Raw genomic sequence first — 25048 nt, 5'->3', positions numbered from 1 at the left:
TGTGTTTTGTGTATGAACAAGATTGTATCCCGTATTGGGCTCGAGCACATAATCATGTGGCCTCTTGTCATTTTCCATATTGATCACTCCTTGACCGTATAGCCCCTCAACCCTTCATCCATGCATATTATCCATCCTTCATTGTATGACTTGGTTTCTGTCTATTGTACGGCCTCCTAGTTCAGCCATATGACCTTCATACACCACTATACGTCCTTTTAGTCCAGCCGTACGACCTCCTTGCACACTGTATAGCAGCAAGCATGTTTGTGTGCCGTACATAGATTGTCTTTACCCAACCATACAACCCTCACAGTCACCGTACGACCCTCATTATCACTGTACGGACCCTCATTGCCGTTGTACATCCCTTCTGCCTACCATACAGCCCAGTTACCTCCAGTGTATGCCCAGTTTGGTCATTTCCACATACCTTATGGACTCCTAACTACCTTACGGCCTTCCTTGTGGCACATGGTAAATCGGATTCGAACATGCTTCAAGCATACGCTCCTGTTACTAAGGGTTAGAGGACATTGGAGCATTACAGTGCTATGAGAGCTCTTCGATCCTGCCAGTGCGTGGACAGTGAATGAGAGGTTATAGCCGGAAGAGAAGGACACATTTCGTTGATTGAATGACTGCTGAACCGGAACTAATAGCTGCCGAACTTGTGGCACTACTAAGGGAACTTGCCAGGAACTAGGCACAGATCACTGATACACAGCGACTCATGGAAGAGACTCTCAAGAAGTTGGTGGACAATAAAATATTTGGAGAACAAAATGGTCACAGCGCGAACTCAGTGTCAAGTAAATCAAACCCTCATCTAGCACACTCTCAACCTTCCATGCCGACTTTTCCTTCACGGACAGAGGCACAACACGAAGGGAAACAACCAACCTTTGAAGAGATGCAAGAACAATTGAGAGAAGACTGGAAGAATGCAAATTTTGAGGAAGATATATCCGACAAAGATTACGCGGATCTGAGAATGAGATATTCGGGAGGCAGAAACAGAGGATATTTTAACGATGATCTCAGAAGAAAGTTGAGTAAAGTAAATTTGTCTCCATTTGACAGATCCAGATCCATATCTGCGCAAGCATGGGTAATGAAGGCCAATACTTACTTCCAATTGAATCCTATGTCAGAGGAAGAAGCAATCAAATTTGCGGCATTGCACCTGGAGTGAGTCGCGCATGAATGGTGGCATTACAACACTATCACACTGGGGCATGATCAGATAAATACTTATGCAAAATTCACTAAGAGATTGATAGATCAATTTGATGGTAAAGATCCGGAACTCAATTTCAAAGATTTGGCACAACTAAGGCAAATTGGATCGGTCGATCAGTACATTGCAAAATTTTAGAAGCTCGTTGTTTTGATCATGGACATTTTCGAAAGAAGACGGGTAGTACTCTTCATGGATGAACCGACAAAACCTCTGAAAGGTTAGGTAAAGGGGTTCAACCCTGCCACCCTGTCGGAGGCTATCATTAAGGCATGGAGTATGGCATTGTCATCCGTGTCATCCTCTCGAAGTTACTCACATGCCAAACCGTCAGTGTTTTCGAGGGAAAATAAACCTTCACCCAGGAACCCTTTGTTGGAAGAAGCTACCAGACAGGAACTCCGAAGGAAGAAACTATGTTTCAATTGCAAGGGACCTTGGGAGCCTGGCCACAAATGCCTCGGAAAAGGGAAGACCCATTACATTGAAGTCGTGTCTGATGATGAGGACGAACAGGAAGAAATGCCTGCCGAAGACAACCAACCTCGTGAGGACACCAACATGGTTAGTTTAAACCATATGGAAAGAATTGCAGCTTTGGTACGACGCGGAGGAACCATTGCCCTAGCCAGTAGCTTGAGGTGCACAGTTTTTCGTGTACGGGGAACCCTCCAAGGACAACGGGTTACGATGATGTTGGATAGCGGAGCTACTCTAAATTTCATAAACTCATCTTTGGTGAAGCGAAGGGGTCTACCTATGGAGACGCCCAAGATTTCAGGTCAAAGTTGTCGGAGGGACTCTTCTGCCCTGCACACGCCTTGTTCCTCAGATAAGTATCACAATGGTGAATCACATAGTGACCGAGGATTTCTTCATAGTGGACCTTGATGACATGGACGTTATTTTGGGCATACAGTGGATGGAAACACTTGATGAATGCACTCAAAGCTTCAAACGGATGGGTTTCACTTTTATTGTCGATGGAAAGAAGGTTGTTCTCCGCGGAATGGCAAATGAGGGTTCGAAGGAAGTTTTAGCGCATCAGATGGAGGCAATTTTTCGGCGTAATGACATTGCGTGGGCTGCACATTGTTTAATCTCGACAGAACCTATAAAAGGACAATGGACATCTCCACAGGATGATGAACTCCAGGATATTTTGAGTAAACATGATAAAGTTTTCATTGACATTCTTCTTGGCATACCACCTCATTGAGGGTTTGAACATACTATCGAGTTGGAAGCAGGAACCAAGCCGGTCATAACTACACCGTACTGCCATCCCAAGAAATTCAAAGATGAGATCAAAAAGATGATTCAGGAATTGCTAGAGAAAGGATGGATCCGTTCCAGTTCTAGCCCTTTCACGTCATTGGTGGTGTTGGTCAAAAAGGAAGACGGAACTATGCACATGTGTGTGGACTATCATGCCTTGAATAAAAAACAATAAAGAATAGATATCCCATTCCAAGGATAGATGAGTTGCTGGATGAATTGCATGGCGTAGTCTATTTTTTGAAAATAGATCTTCGTTCCGGATACCATTAGATCCGCATGAGGGAGGAAGATGTACAAAAGACGGGCTTCCATTGTCACTATGGACATTATGAGTTTCTGGTCATGCCATTCGGATTGACAAATGCACCTACTACATTCCAGTCATGTATGAATCGCATCTTCAACAAACAATTGCGTAAGTACTTAATAGTATTTTTTGATGATCTTATTTATAGCAAGACATGGGGAGAGCACCTAAAGCATCTAAATGAAGTTCTAAGTATCATGGAGGAGCAGTCCTTGTTCGCCAAACAATCCAAGTGTGATTTCGGTATGACAGAAATATTGTACCTGGCGCATGTTAGTAAATATGGAGTTCAAGTGCACCAGGAGAAGATTCAGGCTATCCTTGATTGGCCTCCCCCAAAATCACTCACGGATTTGCGAGGATTTTTCAAACTGTGCAGTTATTACCGGAGGTTCGTGAAGGGTTTCTCTCAGCTCAGCGCCCTCTTAACAGATCTAACAAAGAAGGGGTCTTTCCAGTGGAACGAAAAGGCACAACTCACTTTTGATAAATTGAAAGAGGCAATGAGCACTTGTCCCATACTTGCATTATTTGATTTCACTCGACCGTTCATTGTGGAGTGTGATGCATCCAAAGAAGGCATTGGCATGGTACTAATGTAGGATAGACACCCCATAGCTTATGAGAGCAGGAAGCTTACACAAACGGAACACTTATATTCCATCTATGACAAAGAAATGTTGGCCATTGTACATGCACTAACCAAGTTTCGGCAGTATCTGGTGGGTGCCAAGTTTGTCATCCGTACGGATCACAACAGTTTGAGATATTTTCTGGAGAAATGGGACTTGAACGAAAGGCAACAAAAAAGGGTAAGCAAGGTTTAGGCTTTTGATTTTGACATTGAATATGTGAAAGGGAAGAACAATGTGGTTATAGATGCCTTGTCCAGGAAACCTTCCATCTACTCACTAAACCATATTTCAGCTGATTGGAAGACACATTTGTTAGTAGAATACTCCAAAAACACATTTGCCTATGAGCTAATGGATGACAACACCCTGGATGATCAATACAGAGTAGTGGATGACGTTATCTACTGTAAGAATCGGATATTTTTGGTGCCAATATCCAAATTAAAGCAGAAAATCTTGAAGGAAGTACACGACTCACCCTTGGTAGGACATTTGGGTTTCCTCAAAACTTACAGAAGTCTCCGGGAGAGGTTTTCATGGAAAGGAATCAAAGGGGACGTGTTGCAGTATGTAAGGGAGAGTGTAGTTTGCCAACAGAACAAATCCGAACATACTCTACCTGTCAGGTTGCTACAACTTCTGCCAATTCTAGAACATAAGTGGGAAAGTATCTCGATGGATTTCATAACAAGGCTTCCCAAGGTGAACGAAAAGGATTGTATTTTCGTGGTGGTTGACAAATTGACAGAGTAGGCACATTTCTTCGCTATCCCCTCAGATTTTCAGGCCGCACAAGTTGCCGAACTGTTCTTTAGAGAAGTCTTTCATTTGCATGGGTTACCCTGAAACATTGTCAGTGATCGGGACGGGTGGTTCATCAATATCTTCTAGACAGAACTGTTTCAATTGGCAGGGACAGAATTGTCACCAAGTACTAGTTACCACCCTCAGATAGACGAGCAAACGGAGATTGTGAACAAGTGGCTCTAAGGTTACCTTTGAAACTATGTCTCGGCACAACAACGGGCGTGGGTCAAGTGGATACACTTGGAAGAATATTGCTACAATACCACATATCACATATCCATCTCCATTGCACCATTCAAAACTTTGTACGAGTACAAACCCCTATCCTTCATCGACACAGTATTGGGAGACAACCTCGCATTGAGGGCGAAGGATTAGCTTCAGGAGGGACAAGACATCCTACGACACCTGAAGGAAAACTTGCAACGGGCACAGAATCAACTAAAGATGTATTCCGACAGACACCAAATGGAGAGGAGTTTCGAAGTAGGAGACTTGGTTTATCTCAGGCTCCAGCCATATTGACAGTCTTCATTGAAGAAGGGAAAATAAAAATTGAAGCCACGTTTTTATGGACCCTATCGCATCATCCGTCGCATTAGTGAAGTCACTTACGAGATGGAACTTCTGGAGGGAAGCCATATTCATAACATCTTTCATGTTTCATGCCTGAAGAAGGCCGTAGGGAAAAATGTCACGGTAGCCACAGACCTCCAACCACTCAATGAAGAAGGAAAGCTCATATTGGAACTAGCCGAGATCATTGAAGTTTGTGAGAAGACTCTGCGAAACCGCACTGTGAAGGAATATTTGGTGCGTTGGAAACACTTGCCATTGGACGATGCGACATGGGAGGGTGAGCACATTCTCCAGCACCCAGCATTGCATTTGCTTGAGGACAAGCAAAATTTGTGATGGGAGGACTATAATTTTTCCGTTATAAAAGAAATCATTTATCAAACTATTGTAACGAGCTGATTGATTTAATGTATCTCAGACCCATTTTTTTTTTTTTGTAGTTTGTGTCATCGTTGTTTATCTTTGTACACCCTCGGAAAGTTTCCCAACGGGTATTTAAGCACAGCTTGTAGGTAGTCTTTAATCATGCAATTTGGATTATTTTCTCTATACTGCGAATTCCTGTTGGGATTCTCTGTTGTTCACCATTTCGGAAGTGAAAGATCTTCCCTATTTGGCTCTTACGGTTTCAGTGGGATTCAACCCTCACTCTATTCCATCTCTTGTAATACTTCGCTCGAATTTGGCAAATCGGAGCAACATCTTTCGGCAATTATTATTCGCATTCAAGTCTCTATTATTGTGTGGATTTTATAAGATCTATTGTGTTTTCTGTATGAACAAGATTGTATCACTCCTTGATCGTACGACCCCTCAACCCTCCGTCCATCCATATTATCCATCCTTCATTGTACGGATTGGTTTTTGTCTACCGTACGGCCTCCCAATTCAGCCGTACGACCTTCATACACCACTGTACAACCTCCTAGTCCAGCCATACGGCCTCCTTGCACACTGTACAACAGTAGGCATGTTTGTGTTCTGTACATAGACTATACAATGCACATATTTATGAAGTCTAGAAGCATGAGTTAAGATTAGAATGTCACATAGTATCATAAAAACATTCAAATACCATAAACTTGTAACCATAGTGTCATAAGTCATGATCATACCATCATAGCATCATATTGACATACACTCAAGTTCAACATCAAAGATTCAAAAAATTAAATGTTAAGTTCAGTTATCATTGTTTCAAGTTTTGCTAATAAATTAAAATTTTATTAATATTCTTCATCATCACCATCTTCTTCATCATTTGCTTTTACATTGGCATCAGCTGACTCACAAATAGACTAAAACCAATGGGATCAGCTGCACCTATAACATTATTGGTGTCAAATCTTCAAATTCATCAAGTGCAAGTTAAGAAATGGAAGCCAACATAATCCTTTAGAATCCACTTTCTAGGGTTGTGGATGTAAGATATAACCTAATCAGACTCAGAGGTTAATTTTTCCCCACTTTTATCGGTGTTTCTTCCTCACAAATTTTTAAACAAGGTCAAGAGGCAACGCCCCTTGTGGGATCAAGGGGCCAAAAATATCTTATATTATTGTACAAAGGCATCGGGAGTTATATTTCTATTTGCGAACATATTCTAACCCTAACAGTGGATGTCAAAAAATAATCACAAAAAAATCAACTTGGCTGCTGACTTTGACCATCCACTGAACCAAATTAGCTGGTAGTTCAATGTTTTCCAGCCTGGTCCACTTGGGTCCAAACTAGGTGTGGCCTAGTTTAAACCACCCCATTGTGGGTCGGACTAGAACCATGGACCAGTTCGTACCATGGCTGGTTCAGTGGCCCTTTGGGGCTAACTAGATTATCCTAGGATTCGAGTGTAGCTTAATGACCACACTCAGTGCAGGATTGTTGATGGCTTAGTGGTCATGCATGTGAAGTGGTTCATCATAATCATTTGTAATATAAAACTAAAGAAATGTACATCTACGCTGATTTGTAACTATGTGTATTTTTCAAAACTTAAAACAAAACCAATGAATGTTCCGACTAGCTATCAATTTCCAGGCATGTGAAGGTGAAGATATTAAACAAATCTAGAAATGAACTAAATGTTGGTTTGTTTGTTGCATTGTCATTTCTGTCATATTTATTCATGGTTTTATTGTTCTAACAAACTTTCTATTGGTACTGGTTTGTGCACAAAACAGATTGTAAATGTTTGTATAAATGTAAACTTAAGAATTATGTATTGTAGTATGTGCCTTTCTATTTTGGTTCAATGGTGGCTGATTTGTTGTAACTTTACAGGAGACATGTTTGGTCAAATTTTTGCCTAAGCTATGCCAACCAGAACCTTATTGATGACAAAACAATGCTGCAAGATTTTGGTATCAGGAATAATTCTCAGGTTAAACTCTTCTTTTAGAAGTCTTTGTTTGCAATCAATAACTTCATTTGTCAATGGGACTTCGTTAATGTATTAGTGCTATAGTTGGAACTGTAATAATTTCTAAAGTTTGGATCTCCGTTGGATGCTTATTCGTTACACCTTTATGTTTAAAAGAGTAGTAGAGGAAAATTAGAGATAAAGGATTCTTGTGTTGGAAATAATAAGTGTTCCAAAGGTTCGAATAGCCTCTTAGGAAAAGTTTTAGGGTTTTGATAAATTTGAAGGTATATTTTTGTGTTGCAAATTGCATCCGGTGCATTTATGAAAAAATTCATGATCAAAACTTCATAATTTTGACTTCATGGATTGCTTAGCATTAGCAATCTATCGTTAGCATTACCAAAGTTTAGTTGGTCGAATCTAACCTCATGTATAAGTTGATTATATGGATATATATAACCCATGAAGTCAGTCAAAATATGTATAATATGTTCTGGTCAAAATTAGGATGTTCTGATATATATAATCCATGAAGTTCTTTTGTCATAAATGCAATCCATGAAGGGTTGCTAATGCTATTGATAGGTTACTGACAATGAGTAAAACTAAATTCATGATCAGAACTTCATAATTTTAACAATTTCTCAGCATTGATTTGTTGTAGCACTTTCTACTCCCTCATTGTTCATTGCCTTAACCCATGATAAATCCTAGGAAGTAATCCTTATAATCTTTGGTAATGATTTTATCTCTTTGAAATCTTATGGCTAGCCTTTGAGCATGCATCTATAATCCTTAGGAGAGACTTTATCTTGTCCTAGGCCTCTAAAGATATAATTTCATCTTTGTAGTGGGCTGCCCTAGCAGTTCTCCCATAATCACAGCATAGTAGGGTGCCCTACAATCCTTATAATCTTTGGTAATGATTTTTTCTCTTTGAAATCTTATGGCTAGCCTTTTAGCATGCATCTATAATCCTTAGGAGAGACTTTATCTTGTCCTAGGCCTCTAAAGATATAATTTCATCTTTGTAGTGGGGTGCCCTAGCAGTTCTCCCATAATCACAGCATAGTAGGGTTCTCTCTTGACTACTACTATAACAGGGTGCCCTCCTGATGCAATATAAAGCAAGTGAACCTCCAAAGGAGATGACCAAGCCCCCAACAAATACAACACTTAGGTTCTTTGCTTTGACAACTTCCTCGTCCTTCAAAGAAATCAAAACAAGTTCCTTACCATCCTTTTCAACTGTAACAGTATTCTTTCGGCAACATGTATAACTTCTCTATCAAATTGTCAAGGTCTTCTAAGTAAAACATGAAAAGCACTTATGTCTACTACATCACATAAAACTTCATCCTTAAAAGATCCAATACTGAAATTAACCAAGCATTGTTCTCTAACCTGTACCCAATGACCATCTTGAAACCAGCTAATACCATAAGAAGTAGGATGTGTTGATCTTTACAAACTAAGCTTCCTAACCATCTCTTTAGAAACAAGATAATCAGTACTACCTCTATCCATAATATCTTTACAACATTTACCTCCAGAATTACAAATAGCTCGAAAGAAGTTTCTTCTTTGCACTGGTTCCACATTTTGCTTAGCCAACATGGTTCTTCTCATCAAAAGAGATTTTCCAACCTTTGGTGAAGCCAATTGAACATCAAAAGATTCCATTTTCTACTCGTCTTGTACTACCAAGTTCTGTTTGTCAACCTTTACATTAGGACACTCAAAAGTTCAATTTCCATCCTTACCACATTTAAAACAAGTACTTCTGAAAACAAACTTATTAACTTGCTTACCCTTATCAACCTTAGTTATAGGTTTCCCTTGCTTTCTTCTTAACTTTTCTTCAGCCTTCAATGCATAACGATAAGAATTTACAACTGAACTAAGTTTCAACATACTCAATTCATCCTGAACATTAAATTTCAAATTATTAACATACCTTGCAACCTTTTCCTTAGAAGATTCATGATGGCCAAATCTAATTTGTATTTTGTAAAATTCTTCAGTATAATTCTTCATAGTCATCTTTTTGCTTCAAGTTCTACAATTTCTTAAAAAATTCAAGTTCATAGTCTTCAGGGATGAATTTAGCCTCCTATCTAGAAACCATGGATTTCCATCTACTAAACTTAGATTCATCTTTATCTTCTCTACCCTTCTGCAATTCTTTCCACCACAAGGCAGCATGAGCTTTTAACTTAGTTTGTGCTAACTTAACTCTCTATGGATCTACAATATTTTCAAGCTCAAAGTAATCCTCAAGCTCATTAATCCAATCTATCAAATCCTTAAGATCGAAAGAACCAAAATAATTTGAAACTTCCATTCTATGACTTACCAACTTGTGCCATAGCTTCAACGATCTCTCTTCTTCTGCAAGGATCTCTACTTCAGGTACTTAAAGATCTTCAGCAACTTCAACATATTATTTTTTAGTTCCATGATTCCTTAAGTCATTCAAGACATTTCAGATCTCATTCCTCTTCTCAGCCTTGAATTCTTTAAACATATTCTCCAACCTCCTAGGGTTCATTCTTCTAGGTGGCATACTGAATTACAACAAGGTGCAACTGCCTCAAACTTCGAAGATCTGTCCACCAACAAGGATCAACAAGTTTGTAAAAGGATTCCAAACAAAACTTGAACAATTCCTCTGCATTGCAAGCCAAAACTCCAATTTGCCACCTCACAACCAAGGATTTCAAGTCTTTACAAGCTCTCCAAGCTTAGCCAAGATCAGATCAGCAACTTTCAAATCCAACCACCCTTTGATAAGTCACCAACAAGATCAACCTTCAGCTTTGATAAGATCCAACCAAATCAAACATCCTTTAGCTTTGATAAGATCCAACTAAATCAAAGAACCTTCTGCTTTGATACCATCTGATGAGTACAAGGTAGGTGAACCTCCAAAGGAGATGACCAAGCCCCCAACAAATACAACACAGTAGAATATAGCAAGATGCAATTGTAGATAACACACTTATAAACAAGAGATCTTCATATACAATATTAAATATTGATTGATAAGACAACACACATACAAAATGATTAGCAACATGCCGGCTTGTAAGGTCTCCATGGTTAGGGTCAATTACATTCTAGATTACAGACCAAACTTGCTATTTTTGAGCTTCCTTCAAGTATCCCCTTGATCACTACTTCCAAGCTACCTACTAAGACTCTTCGACATTACATATATAGCCATCACGACATACATGTTGTCTTGAGTTCACAATCTCCAATAATAGGAAACATGCATTACAATATAGGATTGACCATCAAATAGTTAATGACTAGATACATAATAGATGAGATAACATTATGTGGCCTCATGTATAGGCCCACACGCTAACCAACTACTGAGATCCAAGAGCGCTTAAGCTAGCTCTTAAATATAGAACCTTGGCAAACTAAATACTAGGCATCATATGAAGAACAACTTAGGAAATGAGCACTCGAGAAGATTAAGCATAACTTTTGCTAGTTGTAACATTAAATTATGCGCACTTAGGATAATGATCCATGATATGTCCACAATATGAAGCCAAGCTCGCAAAATCTAGAAAAGACAAACAAGTGTTTGCCAAATCAAATTGTCAGACAAGTAACTATAAAACAAAAAACAACAAAATCTTTTTGGGTGATGCAAGATTGCCAATAGCCCAAGGATGCTCCTATATCACCTCCGTTGTTCTCCTCAACTACTTCTACGATAGGGTTCCCTTAGCAGTTCTCCCTCAGTTATAGCACAATATGGTGTCGTTATCGCGATTCTCTCTTAACTATCACTATAATGGGGTGCCGTTAATGATTCACCTTTAATTGTAGCTCGGGTCTCTTCTGCAATAGGGTGCCCTAGTGGTTCTCCCTTAACTACAGAGCAATAGCTCTACCCATGCTCTTGTAGTGGTCTTCCAAGAAACATCATAGGAGGGTAATGAAAGCTTTCTTGCCTTTTTCTGCAAATCATTGTGTTGTGCTCTGCAAATGATACAAGGCAAATGTTTTTGCCTAACATCCAAGTATTCCTTGAAAGTTATGGTTGCTTGCAATTCTTCACCTCCATTCTCCTAATCCTAACGAAATTGTTCCTGTAACTCTATGATTTGAGGATCATTCTTAGGTTTTACCAAGCCCTAGGTGGAAAGATTGGTATTAGGGGTCTCAAGCTCACTGTCCTTGTTGGCCTCACTACACGTCTAAAACCATCATCAATATTTCCCCCTTCATTACCTCTATTTTGTCCACCATCATTACCACCATTCTATCCTTGATTCCCATCATTGTTTCCTCCATTACATTTGCCATTGATGACATCAATGCCTATTTGTCTAGCCATTAACTGCATCAATATGTCCATCCATTGATTCTATTCATGTGCCCTTTGTTCATCCTGTCGTTGCCCCTATGCTGAAGCCACCAACATATTGAACAATCTCTCCTTACCTAAATCCCTTCTTACACCGATATTCCTTGTGACATATTCACCTGTATGTCTTGTGTTCTCCTCACTTGTAATCTTGTTTTTTTCTGGATGCTCTTGTCCTTCTAACCCTGTCCTGTTTCGGCATAAAGTATAATCATAAGTGAATAGTTGCATACTCCAATCCATCATATCACTATACAACCATTTTGCACCCAACATGATGCTAGGATACACTTCTCTGATACCACTAACCTACTTTTTGCCACACTTTTTTGGAATTGTTTTGCAGTTATAAATGAATATCACATCAATCCAAACATAGGAAGTACTATATCGCATCAACGAGAATAATGATGACAATAACAATCAGATTTGGGAGAAAATAATGTGCTTCTTGAACAATATGCAGATTTAAATTATATTTCAATGCTGAAGACAATGCCAATCAACTATATTTCACGAATGTTCAGATCTGATTACATATACAGTGCTTAATAATACTAAAACCGTGACAGCAAGAAATGTCTACCATAAATGCTGTGGCAGACCTATATGTCACCACAGATAAGTACAACACCCTCTTTCTGCTCTTCCACAGCTAGTAGGATCCTGCCCTTGATGTTGTAGATTGGTGTGGATTAATTGCTGATGTGCTGCAGACTGAAACAAGAAGTTTGAGTGTGTTGTAGACATGTACAGTTCTCCAAGTCTTTCTCAAATAGTGCTGCTAAAATCAGGGTAATCTTTGACCTGTACGACAGATAGTATTCCCTCCAAAACAATAAAAAAATGTCACCAGAAACTTGGTTCAAGCAAGATAGTAGCAAACTCCACTTCTACTTCTTATATCAAACTATTCTAACAAGTGAGTAATGGCAAGTGCAAGCAATAACAATCTCAAATGGAATTACCTTATGTTTGCCTTATCAGTCCTCTGAATAGTGTCTTTCAACAACAAAGAGTGTCATTCATGAAGGATTTTGTTGTTACAAACCCCTGAAGAAGTATTCTCCGATCGTCATATAATTTCCAGCATGCTTAAAGAGACCCTGAAGAGCACATGATTATACTGAGAGGGGGGGGAGTGTGGGGTGGTGAATCAATATAATAAGTGTCAGCCGACTGGATGGGTCCGGTGGTGTTTCTGTAGCCGACGGATTGATTGTTGTCGGTGTTTTGTATTTTGTAGCCGATGGGTAAATAGTTTGTAACGGATGTAATGTTGTGGCCGACGTACTCCTTCGGGAAGGTTCAACGGTAGTATTTATATCCCGTCTGGGATCATTGTAAATCATCAATCATCTACTATTACTGATATTATGAAGCATAGTGTATGTTTGGCATATGCGAATATAATTTTGCTATTTTGTTCCATTGTCTGTTTGTGTTGATTTCTTTACCAGTACGGTAAACAATAAGAAATTCAGCAATTTAAAACTTCTATCCAAACAATAACTTCAAATGCTGAAATAAACAATTATGCACATGAACTCAATGACACAATGATTTACATGGAAACCCAATGTGGGAGAAAACCATGACAAATAAATGTTTCTATAGGAACTTTGTTCTTTCAATGTTTTGTAGGCTTCAACCTACTGGAGGCTCCAAAGCTCCAACTCCCACACTTTGCAGGCTCTGACCTACAGGAATCTCCAACTCCCTCTGCATGTATTCATGAGCACCAACCCACAGCACACAAAACTCTTTTTGCCACCTGATGGTGTTGCTTATTCAACTGATGATGGACACTTTTATTGCAAAACTTCTTTGCTTCAAACTAATATTTATCTCTGATCTGAATTAATATTCACGTCTGTAGATCTCCTTCCTTGTATTGTCTTTTCTACTTCAAGTCAGCCACAAAAATATTTTCTTTTAATCAACCAACACATTCTGAACTATATATAAAATAGATAAATCAGATTTTCAATCTGATTATATATTATTTCTTATAACTCTATTTATTCTCTTACTTCTTCATACTCTTCTGTCTTATTCTTCTTGTCTGCTCCTTTTTCACTGCAATCTTCTCTATTTTTTTTTTTATCTCACACAGATATATATATTTCAGATTTATTCAATCTGAAGATATTCTTTAATCTCCACTCACTTACTTCACATCTGCTTCCTTCTTATTAGCACACAGTCTACTTTTCTTATTTTTATTCCTCCACACACTTCCAAACTTCTGACTTACCTCTTTGGCAAATAAAATATCCTTTATTTATAATTAATATATTTAAGAAACGTGACCTTTCAAATTTAAGAGTCATCTCATTTCTTAACCAAAGTAAATAACACTAGCATTATTAGTGATTTAATTAATTAAATGATGCTTGCATATTTTAATTACACCGTTAATGATTTGACTTTATAGGGCATAACTTATTATCTGAACAATAATTTATATTCATTCTGCTTGTGTAACCCGATATCCAGAATTTATTTGCTCATGCCTTTATCGCTGTCTAAGGAGTGGATTATTTTATCATTGCCCTATTGTCTAGACTTGGTCTTTGTTCTGTATAATATGCATCACGGTCACAATTTTTTTATGGTTGCATGTAGAATCTCACCCGCATTTTATTTCATATTCAGTGCGATGACCTGGAAAGCTTTTGACTACTGAAGTCTCATCAATATAGTTTTCGGACATGTACAATAGTGATTTTCTTATCTCCGTATAAACAAAATGGTGTTCACATCCTTAGTGAGGTATTCATATCTAAAAATCAATCCTGAAGTTTCTGTTTCACGTGGCACCCTTAACTCATACGCTGACTTGGCAACTCACAGCATCATTTACTATCTGATCTGCGATAATTATCATTTTAAAATCTGAATCTCAACTCACAACACTGCTAGATTGACGTTTATTGCCGCATCTCTGATTATCGGGCATCTGGTTAGTAGTTGTTGCTCCTGCGAATGCTAATGTGAGACTTGGAATGAGCCGCTGACCTGTGAGTTATTGTGGTCATTGCTTTATTTTGTCTCATAGCCTTCTATAGTGTCGTTTTGTTTCTTTGTATGGTTATCACTGCTGAAAACACATCAAATCTACTATAGTTTTCCATCTATTGCATGCGCGGGTATAGTTTTTAGTATTTATATTTTATATGCCCTTCAAGAGGCCACCACATACCTCAACCATCCATGATATCGGGTGATATAACTGTTCGCTAGTTTCAGTTTCTTTAAAGACTCTTGTGATATCGTTTCTGAAGTTACTTGGTTACTGTGAATACTTTTGCTTACGTTTAAGTGTTGGGACAATAATTTTGAACGCTGCATACTCCAGATATCTCTGTTTTCAAATGAATAGATGACCCTTAATATCGAGCTGCATACATATATTGAATGGTTGTGACTCATCACTGATTCATCCTGACTGGGCAAGCATGATAAAACTCCAAGTCTTAGATGCATACTTATTCACTTATTATCTGCTCCAACCTTGCTTCTCATACCCTGTGCATATTTATATAAATTGCCATATAAGCTCATACTCTTACAAAATAGGTTATTCTGATTGGTTATTCTGTGAATGTGTTCTCTCTGCATGGTCAAAACATTCTGCCACATTCTTTACCTTATAACAGAGACTCAATTTATTTTATGAGGTCTCTCTATATATTATTTTATGCGGTTTCTCTCTATATATATTCATATAAATTTAATTATTGACTAAAATATATATTCAGTTGTTTATGTATATGAATTCAATCGTTTATGTTATCTTCATTATAATTCCTTCAGAAACATTTCCGCCTGTTTCTTCCATTCAGCTATTCATATATCTGATGTTTCATCTTATGTTACAAATGCACAATGAATAGATGAAGTAATTATTGCATCATGATCATAATATCTTTAACATTCATATAATCATCAATGACAAACTTCTTCAAACCTTTGACATCAATGGCAATATTCCATTAGAGCCTTCAATCTCTTTTATAATGCTCTGATAAGAGCTCATTCGCTCACCTCATCAATGCTGGATAAGCAAAAACACTTTTTTGCTCACCCCCAATTAGTGTCAAAATGTGTATAGTAACCGGATATTCCTTCTTCATTTCACATCCAAATTTCTCATTTGCTTCATCATCGCTTCCAAATATTATGACATCCACACATAATTGCTTTACCTATTGCAAACTTGGGGTCTCTATATTATTGGAAAGATATATCCCCCTCCTAAAGAACGCATTTTTATCATATAATTAGGTCACAATGTGGGTTGAAGTTGTTTTGCTAAGGTCCAGTACAGCTGAAATGATATTTAGCTTTCTTCTGAAAAACATAATTTCTTGTTTTCGGTTGCCTTCCACCCTTGTCTCTGAAAATGGTACATCATTTAAGAATAAGGAGGTAAAACAAGTCCTCGAGAAATTTCATATTCAACATTGATTTTCTACTCCTTACAACTATCAATCTAGTGGTCAAGTTGAAGCTTCAAATAAGAGCATTGAATAGATTATGCGTAAAACTATCAATGTAACATACTATTTTTCCTAGCCTTAACTATCAACTAGTAAATCATTGAACATAGTTACTTTTCATATTCACATGCAAAAGGGGTTAACAGTTATAACAGATTAATTGAATTCTAAATCAATGCCCTTACCAATAGAATGAAGGAAAGATTAATTTAAATACTTGACAAACTGCCTGAAATACTGAAAAGGAATATTACATCAGCAACTAGCTATAACATAACTCAACTGAACTTGAAAAACATAACAAAAGTAAAATACCCGATAAATGAGGGAGACATGAATGCAGATCCGTTCTATGTTGAGCAAGTTCTGGCATTAGGTGGAGAGGAGAAGCATTGTCAGAGGCTTAACCTCCCAACCACAGACCCTAAGTATCCCCACACAATCTCAACTAAGAAACGCCCTCCTTGCATGGGACAAGGCACGGGAACACCACTTATCCTGCCATTGAGCATCTTGGTGTTAGAGTGTCAACTTCACATACGACTAGGCTGTGGACTGCTTCCATCAACCTATCCTTCCGACTTCAAGCTATCCTGACCTCTAGTGGTCACAACAACATCATATGCCTCTAAACCTACCCTGGCCAAGGATTTATATGGACACTATGTGCCCGATCACCCATCACTCGACTTGACAACAAGACCATACCCTTTGCCCACCATGAGCTGACTCGGTTATAGATTTAGTTATTGAGTTCTTTTAATGCTTATCATGTTCCAACTCAACTCCTTTACTTGCAGCAATACTCCATGGTTATCAATCTACACCTCTCATATAAACCATACTCGGTCATCCTAGATAATCCTAGGTGTGAGTATCCTTTATTCGTGAGTAGTTCCAGCTGCCTTTGCAATCATTGAAATTTTCTGCCCAAACAGGGGTTTGCATGGAAGCAAAAATAATAAGCATGTATTTCAAGTATTACATCTTCTCATTGAGATGCCTTCCCTTGTCTCATAGGTATATGGTATAAAACCTCTGTATGAGGGAAGCACAACTCGTGACATTATTAAATTCTGGACAGAAGTACATAACAGAGCAATATATTATAACTGTAATACTAAAGCCAAAACTTAACTAGATGGCACACATAAGAATTCTGCCATGAGATGATCGAAAACCAGCCACACAACTACTGGGCCAAGATATAATTGAGATCAAAACATCAATAAAATACACAATCTGATCTGAATATCATTGGCTGCAAGTACTTAAATTCAGATTTCAACAATGCATATGAACAACTATTAACATTACTAGCTGATAACACTTAAGATCATACATTGTTAATGCAAATGATTTGACCTTAATAATGCTGGTCGACACTATGTAAGAATAAAATCATATAAAATGGTAAAGTCAAGGAAGGATGTTACCAAGTACGACCTGTCAATAAATGGTGGACAATGAATGATTAACTTAGACTTCTTTTGTAGTAATCGAGCCTTCCCACAAGCCTCTTCTATTGTAATATCAATCAGCTAGCGAGTATCGTTGTTGGTTCCGCACTAACTTACAAAGGAATGGATATATCTCTCGTGGCTGGGAGAACTTAGAGAGATAAAAAGATATGATGAGTGAAGACGGTATTTTCTGCTGAATGCTGTGAGGTTGTTGGAGGAAGAAGGTAGTGGGTGGTGTTGGGAATGTATGTACTTAATGGCTTGATACTTGCTTGGAGGAGTTACGGTTCTTGAAAGCTTTGCAAGGTGGTAGTAGTTATATTATGCATTAAGTCAAAAAATAATAAGAAAAGAAGGTGGTGGCATTTACATATTTGAGCTAAGTCGAAAATAGTAAAAGAGAAAGGTGGCGATAGACCTCGTAGTATTTTAAATTGCCACCAAATGAAATAATAATAGATAATAGTGTCCTTCCCCATGATTTATTTTAATAAGACTATAGTATCTACATAAGTTTGCACAGATTATGTACATGTATATATATACACACACTTCATATTTCAAATATGTGTACCATTACATATACATCATATTTTAAATATCTGTATATATACACATATGTGTGTGTAATATGTGCATCCTTACGTAAATATATGGTGTTATTAGAGTAATTCATGTCTAACAAAGGAAGGATTCTAGTTCATCCAAATACTTGATTCAAAGGTAACAACTGATCTATTTCATTTATTATTTTTTAAAGTATATTATGTTTCAACCTAGTTAGCTCATGGTGGACACTTGGTATACTCTTGTTGTCTAGCCCACTTTTCTCTAACCATGGTGACTTAGGATCATACCTAATGGTTCAGTAGTAGTAGTTTGGTGCCCTCGTACCCTATCCCCTCTTTGGCAGTGTTCCTCCCCCTTCACCTCATTCTTGCAAACAGAGTTGACAGGGTGAAAGCATTCAAATTTCAAAGGAAATCTAGTTATCCTAACTAATAACTAACTCGATTACCCATCACAAAAATATCATAACAACTAACCACATCTTTCTTTTCACAAGACATATAATAGATAAGCAATATTCCCATTCATGTGAAAAAACAAATGAAGCAACTAATTTCACCATCCATTTCAAATTATCTTAAATATCAAAAATGGGGATGTAACATACCCTCATCCTTGTGTTTCATCGTCCTTAATGAACTTTACAATTTTAAAATAATAAAAGAACTTTCAAAATAAAATGATGTAATTGATATATCTAGTAGCATGAATTCATCATGTTCCAATTTAAATCACAATTTATTGATATCAATTCATAATTCAAGTTTTAGGAAAAAGATGTGGAAATTTCTGGAAGATTTCATCATAATCTTCCCAAGTAGCATTATCTTCAATGTAGAGTGATATCTTGATTTTGCAAGCAGGGCTTGCATACCTCGAGTATTCTAAGTGGTTCTATTTCCACCACCCTGGATGTCGTACTTCCAAGAGATTCCTATCAATGACATGTTCATGGCTAGCTATATACTTCTTAAGATAAGATACGTGAAACACATCGTACATCATGGCAAGGACTGGAGGTAGGGTAATTCTGTAGGCCACAGGATTTACGACTTCCAACACTTCAAAGGGTCCCACATATCTTGGGGCCAACTTGGCTTTTCTACAAAACTTGATGGTAATTTCTTGGGGTTTTACATTTAGGAGAGCCTTTTCTCCCACTGAAATTCTTTGGGAGTCTTTTTTGCATCTACATAACTCTTTTGCCAGTCATTTGCCTCCTTTAATCTTTGACGGATTTGAACTCCCTGTTCTCTCATCTCTAAAAGCTTCTCAAGCCCAATGATAATTCGATCCTCAATCCTGTTCCAATTTACAGAGGTTCTACACTTGCATCCATACAGAGCCTCAAAAGGTGTCATCTTAATAGCAAACTTATATGAATTGTCAGTGAATTCAACCATGGGAAGATATGTCTCTCATCGATATTGTTGATCCATGCAATATACTCTCAAGAGATCTTCTAATACCTAGTTTATCCTTTTTGTCTGGCCGTTAGTTTTAGGATGGTAGGTTGAACTAATATTCAGTTTTTCCCCAAGGTTGAGAACCAAGTTTGCCAAAATCTAGATGTTATCCTAGCATCTCTGTTTGTTATAATCTTTTCTAGAACTCCGTGAAGTCTAAAAATCTCTCTTAGGGGCAATCTCTGGCGCCTCATCAGTTAAATTCCCAATAATGAAATGTGCTACCTTAGTTAAATGATCCACCACCACAAGGATGGTGTTATGCCTATTTCTGGTTATAGGTAACCCTTGGGTAAATCCATAGTGAATATTTGTCATTTCCATTCTGGAACCTCATTTGGGTGTACTAACCTAGCTAGATACCTATGCTCAGCCTTTGCCCTGTGACATTCAAGACAATCTCCTACATACATAGTTATTTCTTTCTTCATGCCCTTCCAAAGATAAAATAGTTTCATGTCGGCCAACATTTTAGTTACTCCAAGCCGCTTTGATTAAGGAGCGGCATGGATTTCCCCCAAAATCATTCTACGAATTTTCAAATCTTTAGGTATGTACATCCTTCCCTTATATCGTAGAAGTCTGTCCATTTCCAGTTGATATCCTTTGTATCTGATGTCTTGAGGATCCCTTTGGCGTAATATCCCCATTTTTAGCAAGCTCCTACAGTTGGCCAGGTTAGTTCACCATCGTGACCCTCGTGAGCTGACAATGGGATTTGAGAGTCTTAGTTGTGTGGTTATAGGCTTTCCAACAGCCTAGGGTGTGTTTTGGCTCTGTTTGAAGGACTTACTATTTATAGTTAGTCAATTTGTTGGTTCCGATGAGCTCAGTTGAGTTAGAGGAGTTGGAGGATGCTCTCAGTTTTTATTTCGGGCTTCCAGTTTGAGCTCCAAGAATCTTGAAGGGAGTGTCTATTTATAGTGATTCACCTCGTCAGGTTCATTCATCATCTTTCATCATCAAGATGACTTTGATGTTATCAGATTTTGATTCTGATGCCTCTTTAGTTGTTTTCACAAGATAGGTGAATTATTATTATTATTCATATAAATACGTTGAGGTTGTTATTTTTGATAGTGTTGTTGGTTGGTCACCTCAGTACCATAGCTCGTTGGAACCGGGACGAAATTTTTTAAATCATGGGAACAAGAAACAGTGGCCTTACATGTTAGAATTTGAAGTTATGGTGGAAAAGGTCATTTTCGGAGCCAAAAGCAATTAATAAATTAGTTTATAATAGCACTTTATTATGTTTTAATATTATATTGGGAAGCTTCTTAAGTGAAGTTCATTTGGTAAACTTTGTGCCTTTTGAAGAATATAAATATGAGCCCATTAGATGAGAAAAGCATCCACTTGATTATATATTTGATTTTGTGCCTGTGTGGCTTTTTCCTGGGTTCTTAACTATATGCCCTTGCTGATGTATAAGGGTCTTTGAAGTTTCTGATCTTTGAAGTCACTGTTGATGTATGGTGATTTCACTATCTAAATCTCCTATCTATGTTTCCTGTGTCTGGGAGATTGTCCTAGTAATTTTGTTGCAAATTGTGCTGTTATAAACAATTTGCCAAGTCTCCTTATTGTAATCACTGTGGCTACAGAGATTGATCTTTTGAAGGAAATTGATTGTATTATGCTGCATACTGGCAATCGATTTGATGAAGTTTTGAAGAATTTGGTGACTGCTGAGGTTGGCATTTGAGATTCCCATCAGCTTGATTCTAAGGCTGTGAATTGCTGAAGTTTATTTGTGCTGAGCGAAATTGTACTAGGTGGCACTCGAAATTAATAGCTTGCGATCTATGAGTAGCTGGACATCTTTCCTCTTCCAGCCGCAATGCGCTATGGCGACATTCCACAATAACTACGGAGGGTTTGACAGTGTCTTTGGCTTGCATTTGTGGATATCCTTGGAGATGTGCGTTGAGGAGCTGCCATGGGACTCATATTCTGGTCTTCTCTTTCAGCCGGCAAGCACATCGAATTAAGCTATAAGGAAATCAAGTTAATTAATTGGTGGAATTTGATATATGTTCTTTGAATTTCCTTTCTACATAAAATTATGAATAATGTTGAAGTTGTGTTGTTAGCATTCCTCCTGAGCTTTTAATGTATTCTGAAAATTAATTCTAATAAAAACAAGAAACCTAGCAACATTGTTCAATTGGCACTCAAATTTCTATCAGAGCCTACATAGAGTTTTTACATTTGGAGTGCTCGACCCAACCGTGATTGTTTACCAAGTTCAATTTTGGTGAACTTGTAGTCTGAACAGTTAAGGTCTTCAACTGGTTTGTCTACCAAAGGTTCAACAATCTCCACATACTTAGTCTTCTCGTACCACAATCCTTGAAACAATCTCTTTCAAAGATTTCGACTTATTTTTCTTGATAGGAAGATTGTCTAGAGGTACAACTTTTCTTCTTTTCATAGTGATTTTACCTAACCATGCAAGCAAACTAAAACCCTCATCTGTAGAAATAGGAATAATGGCTACAATAGATATTAATCCTGATTGTATTTCTGTTGTGATCACGCATGCTTCAATTTGCATGGTTGAATCCATGGGTGCTTGAGAAGGTTCTATAATGAACAAATCAAAGCTAGCCATTGAAGTATCATGCTGGGAAACCTGACCTTCCGTGAGTGATGGGAAATCTTCAAACACATTTCCCAAATTCTCATATTGCTTAGCTGTGAGGACGAGAGGGGTCGCTGAAGAGATAGGGAGTACCGACATGTTCACCTCTAAGGTAGGGATGGTCAATGTAACAACCATAGAGAATGAATCTATATCATTGTCTATATCATCCGAAAAGGGTGTTTCTTGAATAGATGGACATTGATGTTTTCCAACCGCAGAGGAGAACTAATCATAATCTCTCCTTCCTCTTCATCTTCCTCATCGGACTCTTGTTCAACCTTCTCAAGTTCTTGCTCAGATTTTTGAGCCTACACCGGAGCTTGAGAAGATTCTTGAACAAATTTAGATCCCTTTCCACCTTTAAGCTTTAACTTGAGGGATTTACCCAAAACCAAAGAAGATGCGCTATCTTTGCTTAAATTTCCACTCGAGTTGTCTTTCCAATTTGTACAAAATGATCACAATCTACCCCAAGCTTAGGATATACTCTCTTGAGGCGATTGATTTTCAGCCACTCGTTAGTATTAGCCAAGATTGATTGAAATCTATCAAAGATAGAAGTATATTATTTTTGTTTCCATTGCATGAGAAAAGGACGTTGCTTGTTAAAATCAACCCAATGATATTCTGGATTGAGAATATTGGCATCATCTTTAACATGAAAATTGGTTGGGATTTTGATCATGTTAAGATCAATGATTTGTTGCAATGTGAGCCTGCAATAATCGATCTTCATGATATCCAACTCTATGTGCAAATTGATCCATATGTCCTCTATGAGATGAACATGAGTGCATTCATTGGTAGTCAAAAACAAACCTAGCTTTAAATTTCTTCAATGTGATTAATGGAAGTGCTGCCTCCATATTTTTCACCTTGTAAACTAAATTGATCATATACTGACCAATCACCAAGAGCTTCGTTGTAGTGATACTAAATCCTAGCCTGTGAGTATTTTGATATGTCTGCACCTCCATCAGTTGTATGGTTAACTCCATCAAAATGATCTTATCAGTAGCATATCTTGGCAGAGTATATGGTTCTCCTTTGAAATAACCAACTCTCAAATAAGTGAAAGTTGGAAATTGCAAAAAGATAGCACCAAATTGATTTACCCTATTCCAAGCTTCATCTAATATTCTCTTGATTACCAACTGTTTATCAAATTGACACTTGAAATGTCCAAAAAATGCATATTGGACTCTCCTATAGTAATACTTGCTTTGTGCTAATGTGATTTGATCACAATAGCTCCAAATAAAAACTTGAAGCTGATCCCCTTTAGTTGAAAGTCTTGAGCAGGATCCCATAGATGCAGCAATGTAAACCAAGAGTTCATGTAAAATGGTGTTGATGTCCCCACATTGAGAAACTCCTCTCATAGTGTTGTACTGCTAAGCTATCCCCAAAAGATGGGTTCATCATTATCAAAGATTTGAAACATGAACTTGTACATCCACGTTTCAAAGTCACTAGACTCTTTGAGATAACAAATCCTACTAAGGAGAGTTATCAAATCTTTGCACTCTAGCTTGAAGTTAGATCTGTGAACAGTCTTGGGCCATATTGAGAAATTATTTCTTCCAACTTCCAACCAATATGCATTTATATACCTTTGCTAATCTGCCTTCTTCTCATCCCATAGCTCCAGAGACGTCTCTTTTGATAGATCTACACATACTGCACTCTGAGGAACTCGGAAAATTTGTTCAATAACCTTTGGATCTAGGCTGATGATGGCGTTACCATTTGCATCCTTGATTGTTTTGGTCTTAGTGCTGAAATGCTGAGCACATCCTAAGACGAATTCTAGTTCCAGGGCAACCTTAGAGAAACTAGACACCAAATGAATGTTACTTCTCTTGATACGTCTCATCTCTCTGTTTGAAGGAGTTTCAACCCTTCGTAAGAAATCATTCATGTCAACATGTCCAATCTCTATGTCAGATACTTGATCTCGATGAGACAAGACATGTGATGCAGTTACATGAGCTAATTCTTTGTTATACTTGTACTTCATCTTTCCTTTGGACTTCGTATATGCGGGCATGTCTTGTGTTGCAACATGAAAATTCCAAAGGGTCAATACATCATTGGAAGATATGGACTCCATGAAGATATTGGCAAAAATGGTGTTAGCCAATTGGATGGTTCCGGCGGTATTTTGTATTCTGTAGCCGACGGTCCGGCGGTGTTTCTGTATTCTGTAGTCGACGTCATCGGTGAATAGTTTGTAGTGGATAGAATATTTGTGGCCGACGGACTCCTTCGGGAAGGTTCGGCGGTAGTATTTATATCCCGTTTGGGATCATTGTAAATCATCATTCATCTACTATTGCGAATAATAATATAATTCTGCTGTTCGTGTTCATTGTCTGTATATGTTGATTTCTTTACCTGTACGGTAAACATTTGGCGCCGTTGCCTTATGAATCTGGAAGGTGGGAGGAATGAAGATTAATGCCAAATCAGCTTAACAAAGATTGAAATAAGGCAAAGGGAAAAGATGGAATCCGTACTGGGCAAGAGAATTTAATTCTGGCACAGCAAGCCGAACGCCGACGGAGATTCCAGAAGATTGCCGACGGAAACCGAAGTGCGGAGGACTTGTTGGAGGAGACTCGGCAGCGGGTGGAATTGGTGGAAGAAGCACGGGAGGAGTTCTTGAACTTGTGTTCGCCAAGGGAGGAAAACTCTGACAGAAGAGCATCAACTTGCACGGCTTGCAGTGCCGATGGAGCACGAGCGTGGAGTGATCTCTTCGTCCAGGATAGACTTCCGCGGGAAACAATT

The 25048-nt window shown here is 38.0% G+C and overlaps 1 protein-coding gene across 9 annotated transcripts in view; it reads left to right on the top strand.

Moving 5' to 3' along the window:
- Window positions 1–25048, top strand: part of LOC149572917 (Ubiquitin-like superfamily protein) — a 227257-nt gene that overhangs the window by 145754 nt on the left and 56455 nt on the right. For all 9 annotated transcript variants that reach the window (XM_089814031.1, XM_089814030.1, XM_089814027.1 and 6 more), the window contains one exon: window positions 7130–7229. In XM_089814031.1, coding sequence (XP_089670157.1) covers window positions 7130–7229 — 100 coding nt within the window. The remainder of the gene's footprint in view (window positions 1–7129; window positions 7230–25048) is intronic.

The sequence above is a fragment of the Cupressus sempervirens genome, chromosome 2 (assembly GCF_028749045.1).
Source record: "Cupressus sempervirens isolate cs-2001-9-10 chromosome 2, ASM2874904v1, whole genome shotgun sequence".
Lineage (NCBI taxonomy): Eukaryota > Viridiplantae > Streptophyta > Pinopsida > Cupressales > Cupressaceae > Cupressus > Cupressus sempervirens.
This window is presented reverse-complemented; position numbering and strand designations above follow the sequence as displayed.